The sequence below is a fragment of the Spea bombifrons genome, chromosome 2 (assembly GCF_027358695.1).
Source record: "Spea bombifrons isolate aSpeBom1 chromosome 2, aSpeBom1.2.pri, whole genome shotgun sequence".
Taxonomy (NCBI): Eukaryota; Metazoa; Chordata; class Amphibia; order Anura; family Pelobatidae; genus Spea; species Spea bombifrons.
In genome coordinates this window covers 26,499,958-26,508,472 of record NC_071088.1, presented here as the reverse complement: position 1 = coordinate 26,508,472, position 8,515 = coordinate 26,499,958, and the positions used below count along the sequence as shown (strand labels likewise).

The window sequence follows — 8,515 nt, the reverse complement described above, 5'->3', positions numbered from 1 at the left end:
CCTAAGAAGAAAAAAAGTTGTCCAAAAGTGCTTTCAAATGAGAGTCCCCAATGCCTAGATTCACCCCTAAAATAACTAATGAAGGTCATGGTTGGCTATAAACAGATTTAGTCACAACATAATTAATATCTCAAGTTATAAAGCACCATGTGCCAGATGTTACTTATTAAACATTTCCCAACAACAGTAAGCCTCATAACCTTTGGTTAGAAGAGTAAACTCCATAAACTGGATACAAACAGTGGACTTTGAGACAACTTTTGATTCTTCCCTTTGAGTTTGTGTGTGAACTTTCATGGGTGTAGGAGCAGGGGTGAAGGGGGGTAAACTATTCAGTGTCATATGGATCAACATTGCTTGGTTACATTACATTTACCCAGAACAGGCAATGGGTGAGATGCTTAGAAAGTCCTTCAACACACTGAGGTTCAATATAGATCACCTTGTGAACAAATGGAGATTCCCGGCCTCAGTAGCATTTTCTCATCTCACACCTGCCTTTCCTTTCATTTATCTCACTGTGCTTCCTTTTTTAGCTTACCCTCGCTTGTTGGCATTATTTTGGGTCCTGGCAGTATCCGTTGTATACCTCTTTGTGGCACCAGTCGACTCAGTGGATGAAGAACAGAATGTTCCTGAGCTTCCTGAAAAACGTGAGCACAAATCAAAATGTCTAAATGAAAGTCTGTGTTAAATACATACATGTTTTTAATTTTAGCCAACTACTGCCAGTGTAAGGGTCATATTGTTAGCGGTTGGTACAGCAACACACTAAATGATAAGCTCCACTACTCTTATTTCGCATAGTAAAATAAGAAAACTGTCTGCTTTAGAAACAAGCTTTAGAAGTGGATATAGATCTGTAAATTAAATAAGTACCATAACCGAAGACAGTATTTTTTCCTTCATAATGGCGCAGAATATCCCTGAAAAGTGCTTCTCCAATGAATATAATAGGCACTTACATATGCAAATACATTTTATGCACTCAGGTTCATATCCCCTGAGTATAAGTAATTGACTTCCCAGCACCATACACAACAGTTGCCACAAAACTGATCCCATTGTATTGTAATTAAGGGTAATTTGAGTGTAAAGATGCATAATATGTAAACATTGTGTTATATTTCTCTTTTATGTTATACCTATAATTTTACCATGCGTTAAGATATTTTAACATTTTATCTGATAGGTATCAGAACTTGATTCTGAGTCCCAGGGTATCATCTCCCAAAAGATGCATTTCTTACTGTTATATTACAGTTGAAACATGTAATTTAATACAAAATGTCTTTACCTCCTTATTAGTGAATGTTTTCATGAATATCACCAACAGAATGATATGGTTGCTACTATTAAAGAATCACTACAATAGAATATTTATGATGAACTATTAATGTGTTATTATTTGAATATTCTTAAGGTCAAAATTTAAGAGAGGAGAAAAAGGTTTTTTTCTAGCAAAAGTAGGTAAATAATAATATTAGAACTTCTCCAAACCCAGTGATTTAGTCATATTTTGTGCTGGATGAGGCCTAAGAAAGTGTTTTGCATGAGCCTCATGGGACATTAGGGAGAATGGGACAATAAAGTAACCTTTGGCACTCTAGAGGTTGTGTACTATAATCCCCATTATGCATTTGCAGGTGCTATACCATAGCCCTCCTCAGTATACAGTTAGCCAGACACAGATATGATGCAGTGCAGCTCATAGTGAGCATAAGCACATAGTGATCCTGAAATATGTTATACAGCGTAAATCCCATTACTATATATTGAGCTAGACACTGTCTAGTGCATAACTCCCATCATTTTATAGCAGGCCAGACACTGACAATGGTACAGCATAACTCAGATCATTGTATAGTGATATAGACACTGAGGATGGTACAGCATAACCTCCATCACTATAAAGTGTGCCAGGCACTGATGGTGTAGTATAACTCATATCATTATATAGTGATTCAGACACTGACAATAGTACAGCATGACTCCTATCATTATATAGCAAGCCTGACACAGACAGTGATACGGCATGCCTTCTATCATTATATAGTTATCCAGACACTGAAGGTGGTAGAGCATGACTCTTATCATTGTATAGTGTGTCAGACACAGGCGGCGGTATGGCATAACTCCCATCAATATATGCTGAGCCAGATACACACAGCAGTACAGCATAATTCCCATTACGATATACTGAGCCAGGCACTGATGGCGGTACATCATAACTCCCATCACTAAATGCTGAGCCAGACATTTACCTTGATATAGCATAACTTCCATCACTATAAAATGAGTCAGACAAATAGTTGCACAGCATAGCTTTTAATCTATTTACTGCCGCTAAGAACTACCTATGGCTGGATAGGCATCATAGGGTCTTTTTCACACTCTCATTCAGTCTGACACTCTTTCTATCTGCTGACCATTTCCATGCACATGTCTCCTTCTGTCCCAAAAGGGCAGAGCCTCCTCAAAGCCCTCTCCCTAGACTGGAGGAATGGGGGAGAGGCTGTATACGTGGTGCATGCCATGGCTCCGTCCTTTTGCATACCACATGGACAGGCTCTCCCCGGTTCCTCCAACGGGGGGAGAGGGTTGTGCAGAGACTCTGTCCTTTTGAGAACCCGTTTTCTAGCCCCCTACAAGCTGTGCCTGAGCTTCTGAGGGTCCTTAGTTGTATGCTCAAAAGTGAGACTGTGAGAACATTTAAGTTATGTAATGAGGGTAAAATTTCTTAGTTCTGTTGTCTAAATTATTTGTGGTGTATAGTTTTCCCTGTAGATTGTGATGCACTCCCCAAAGACAGTCCCAGCGGAGTGTATGTGATCAAGCCCAATTCTTCACCACCTTTAGTAGTCCACTGTGAAGTTGATAAAGATGGTAACCGCTGGACTGTGGTACAAAGGAACTCCCTGAAAACTGAACTCACTTGGCTGGAGTCCTGGTCCACCTTCAAATATGGTTTTGGCAATGTGCTTCAGGATTACTGGTTGGGCAATGAATATATCCACCTTCTTACCTCCCAGCGGGTTTACATGGTACGCTTCTTGCTGAAAGATAAGACAGATCAAGAGTGGTATGCGGACTATGATGTATTCAGCATTGACAAAGAGGTTAACGGATATTCCCTTCGTCTGGGTCGATACTCAGGCACAGCCCCAGACTATCTCACCACCTATGATGCAGGTAATATACACGATAACATGAAGTTCTCAACCAAAGACAAGGACCAGGATAGAAGCAGCTCTCACTGTGCCAGCAGCTACGGGGGATGGTGGTATGATAATTGCCAGCTTGTACATCTGAATGCCAAGGGCTACATCAACTGGAAGTCTGTCTGCAGTGGAGATTGTTCTCACTCCATGATAATGGTCAAACCCACAGGTATCTGCTGAACATCATAGACAAATGTCCTGATATGAACTATGGGGTCAAGGGCAACCTTACCACAATAAATATATAGGCTATATATCAATATCATAAAACGCTCTGTATTTAGTCACTAAGTGTATTTTAATCCAATATAGGGAATGCAGAAGAACAAATAACATCGTTGTGACTAATGATGAAACTTTTCTATATAAGTAAAACTGAGATTTATTGTGCCACTAAACAGCAATAAAACACATTTTATGTGCATATTTTGTCACACTTTTATCTATTAAGAAAATTCGGGTCAGTTCTATAGCGAATAGACTGCGTCATACAACAGACATACATTGCAGAAACATGGAACAATATGTTTGCTGTTGTATTGTCCTGGTTATGTCTATAAATAACCTTGCAATCAACAAGGAAACACCAGGAGTTGCAGTAGACAAAAAAGTTTACAGATTTATTGGCAATATTTATGGGCATATACTACTATTATCATTTTGTATTGATTATAAAGCTCCATCCCATTCCATAGAACTGTACAATGGGTCAACAGGGCATAAGAAAGTGCTTAACATAAACTCCATAGCATAACAAGCCCTGCAAGCTTACAGTCTAGAAGAAGTTGGAGTATAACACAAGAGGCAAAAGTCCCAACCAAATAAGCTTAGTGTAAACACTAAATAAATAATATTGCTGGACAATAGTACAGACCGACAGTAAGAGAGGAAGGAGTAAAGGCAAAGGGATAGTCGAATTAGCCAGGAAGGAGCATTCCAGAGGATGGGGGCAGCCCTTAAAATGTCTATGAATAGAACTAAATTGGGGGCTACAGTGTGTGGCCTGCTGGCTGGATATGTTCGGACACCTACTACATGCACATAAAAACATAATGTGTGGCCGTACATATCCAACTGACTAGCTAATTATCCCCAGTCTGGTCGTGACTACAATAAATGTTGGTTCTTAATCCCAGAGTAAATTTCCCAGGATCAGTGGTGGTAAATTACAGCTTCACTGAATAATGGTGAATAGGTAGTACATCAAAGAGAGGAACTGACTGTAACCTGGGTTCCTGTTACATTACATTTATTTATACAATGGTGGAAGATTCCATAGCACACCTACACTAGGTTACAACCAGATGCTTCATGAAAATGAAGATACCATGCTTAAATGAAACACAAGGGAGAAAGTCAACCCTCAGGGCACAAATCCAAAAATAAAACCTGATCACAGCCCAATGCAGTGGTTATACATCTAAACCATTGCACCTAAATGATATTAGCACAGGTAGTTGCCACAGATGAAGCTCATTAAAACCAATGTGATACAGCCAGTAGTGTGATTACTCTAGTACTTGATGATGTTAGCTGATGTTTGATGTCTAATCACTTCATGTTAAATGAATATACCTGTTTTGCTTTTACAGCTAATAAAATGTATCAACCAATATAGTTATGTTCTAAAAACAATTATAGTTATGCATTAACTATGTTGATGAAAAGATGTAATTAGATAAGAAATTATCCACAAGGAAGTGACTGTGAAAGTACTGGGGTAATGAATACGTTTTTGTAACTCCGTGGCATATATTTATATGCAGTAGTAGCAAGGTGGCTCTTTTGTAATGCTATGACATTAAGAGGGTTAAATTGTCACTGGTATGCTGTGTTTCTCTCTCTCTGCAAGGTGTTTATTTCGGCGTTTAATGATGAGCTACATTTCTGTAGACATGTCTAAACATTTGCAGACGGGGCTAATTCTATGAACCGTCTAAAACCAAGTCTGTTTCTAATAAAACTAATTGTACACTAAACTCATTCTCACTTCAAATCAGCTAACTGGTCACATTTTTTCAGAATTTAAAGGTATGCAAGCAATGCAATAAGGCATTGGAAAAACCTAGAGGCATTAGTAGAAGAAAGAGAGAGGTTATTCTGCCACTTTACAGATCTCTGGCCTCACATAGAGTACTGTGTACAGTTCTGGAGACCCCGGTATTGACATATTGTAGAGAGTTAAGAGGAGGGATAAAAAAAAATTATAAGTGGTTTGCAGGATAAAAATGATCAGGAAAGACTAAAGGCTCCTAATATGGAGAGCCTGAATCAAAGAAAAGAGAGGGGAGATGCGATAGCCTAAAACTGGACGGTCAGAGATTTAGATGCAATGTAAGGAAGTTCTACTTTACCAAGAGGGTGGTAGATAAACAGAACAGCTTCCCATCAGACATTGTAGAGGTTAATATAGTGGGGGAATTTAGACGTGGATGTGATAGGCATAAAGCTATCCTGAATCTAAGACCAAGGACTGATGAAGGTGCGAGTCTCTAGATCAGTAAATACTGTATAAGCATACTAGATGGGCCAAATTTTTTTATTTGCCATTCAATTCTATGTTTCTATGTTTAGTATGCATTTAATGAGTGCATCCAAATCACAGTAGAGAAAGCATTTATTTGATGTCTAAACTACTGCAAAGCTCTGTCCAAATCAGGTTCAGTTGTGTAAAGCTCTATAAATACGTAGAGATTATCAATTTAATTTTACTAGAACCAAATTGAGTTGTGATCCTTGAAAAAAGAAATATTTGTGAAGTAGAAGTTTCACCAGTAATAGAAATCATCTTGTGCTGGTTTCATGTCACAAATATTTCAATCTTTTTGGTGGAAAATCACTTAAATAAATAAATATATATTTATATTAGGCAGTTACATTAAACTTCCTGCTCCAGAAATCTATTAAAAGTCTGTTAGTAAACCATCAGGGCCGGCCCTATAATGGGGCAGACTGGGGCAATTGCCCCAGGCGGCACTTTAGAAGAGGCGGCACTTTGCCGCCCCAAGCGCTTTTTTTTTGCTTTTTTTTTGAAGCGGAGGAGAGAGAGAGGGGCACCGAGTGGTTTTCGCTTACCCGCTCGGCGCCCCTCTCTCTCTCTCCTCTGTGGCGAGTCTCCCTGTTCGGTCCCGGTTCCGGCTTGTAATGCAGAGCGCCGGAAGTGACGTCAATTTCCGGCGCTCAGCATTACAAGCCGGCACCGTGGCAGAGCAGGGAGACTCGCCGCAGGACTGTTTAATGGTAAATACCGGGGGGAGATCGTAGATTATGGCGTCGGCGAAGTTTAAAATGACGCCCCCCCCAGGCGTCGGCGGGGGGGGCGGCGTTTTAAACTTCGCCCCAGGCGGCGTTAAGTCTTCGGCCGGCCCTGTAAACCATGATGTGATGAATGCAATCTACTGATTCATACACAGCAAAATATGTTTTAATCCTTTGAATGCTAGTAAAAAAAAAAAAGGATCTCGCCATTTTAGTCCAAATTAAGCATTTTGGGTTTGATCCCTTTTGTTAGGTCAACATAGAAAAAGATGTATCATTAGACTTTGTTTTCTTAAATTGGCCCAATAGGAGTATCAACTTTGACTAAAGCTTCCATTCAATGCTTGTACGTACTTAATTAATTTAATATGACATTGAAAGGATTATATTGCCCATGTTATATTGTTGTGAACTCCTCTGAATCAAGCCCCAAGCTTTATGGTCTAAAATGTAAATGTAAAATTATATCCAATTAAGTTGTGCTAAATCCTGGACATTCCCAGCTTTTTAGTGGTCGTCTTCTAGAATCAGGGTTTAGTAAGGGATCTGAACGGCAAATCAAGCATTTTTAACACTGCTTAATGGTAGGTGGGTCATTGATTCAATCCTATGAGGTCATAGACAAGAATACTTACTCTAAACAACCAACCGAAGACCACCAAGCAAGCAGTTCTTTTTATAATTTACAATAGATTGCCAGAAGATGGGATGCCGGGGATATAAGCAAGCCTAGACCCCAATGATCAGACCTTACTATATTTCTCTGTATTGTTATAATATTGGTCACAGCTTAAGAACCAAATTGTTATTCATTAAGCACAACCTTTGTAAATATATAGTAGCCCATTAATAGTCCATATATAAAAACATTTACTTATTACATTTTTAGGGAGACCTTTGACATTATAGCTGACAATGAGACAAACAAAACCTATAAACTAACCTTTGTGTTTATATTTGTTCTTTAATTTTAACAGAAAACGTATAGGGAAAGGTGTTCACTCTTTCATCTGATGCAGCCACGGGCATGTTGTTTAATGCAAACACCCAGTAGCTCCTAATGAATCAAATGACTCCATTTCCATTTGTGTTGGAAACCTTGCTAAACACGGTGGAACCAGGAATCACACTGACGGCTATTGCATTATTCATTATTCATCTGATGGCCACAGAACACTGTATATTACAATAATTCTACTTTTAAATAAACCATGACATCTCACAGATCTCTTATTTCTTTAATAATGACAAACAAAATGATCCTTACGTATTTCCACTGTACAAAAGGATATTGATTTTCACAATAGCGTTGGTCCTAAGGACCCACAAGTATTGCAGTTTGTGGAGGGTACCTGGCATGACAACTGATGGATCTTTCAATTCTACAGATTTTAGCAAATGTTTGCACCATTGATGGCACTTGAGTTCCTGTGCTGGTGAAATCTGTATTCAGAATTAAAATTCACTGTTGGGAAGACCCAAGGACCATCTTCAAAAATGTTTCAATTAAAAATCTACAATCAGAAAGCACAATTCTGTCTAGATGATCTAAATGTGTGTGTAGTAAATAGAAGGGGTGTCCTAAACACTATGCCTGCACCTCTTACTGCTATTTTAACACTGTGGTGAAAGAATGACGACTAAATGCAGAAGACCATCTACTTACCAGTGTCTCCTTGTGCGTTTCTCGTCTTCCAGAAGCAGATATGACATCATAGTGCGAAATTAATACTTGATGGGGTCAAATGTTTTGTAAGATTCCAAAAATTACTTATACCACACTTAGAATATGCTACAAAATGTATAAAAGAATGACAATTTGAGTAGGAACAGTGAGTAGCTAAACTGCGTGTATTCACCTAAGAGACAAATATACTCAGGCCTGTACGCTCGTTTGACTAGGGCCCTCCTCACCTGTTGTTTCTGTAAGACAAATAAGACTACTTATTATGTCCTTTCTACCCATTTTACAGCGCTACACTATATTATGGCACTATATAAAACCATAAATAATAACCATCATCACATTGGTATAA

General features: G+C 38.8%; 1 protein-coding gene across 1 annotated transcript; it reads left to right on the top strand.

Annotated features, from left to right (window-relative positions):
- Positions 1–295: 295 nt before the first annotated feature.
- On the top strand, positions 296–7,701 carry LOC128474849 (fibrinogen-like protein 1-like protein). Its single transcript, XM_053457255.1, has 4 exons — positions 296–392; positions 537–653; positions 2,776–3,390; positions 7,457–7,701. The coding sequence occupies exons 1-4, from the start codon at positions 296–298 to the stop codon at positions 7,465–7,467; spliced, it is 840 nt and encodes a 279-aa protein (XP_053313230.1). The 3' UTR covers positions 7,468–7,701.
- Positions 7,702–8,515: the final 814 nt, after the last annotated feature.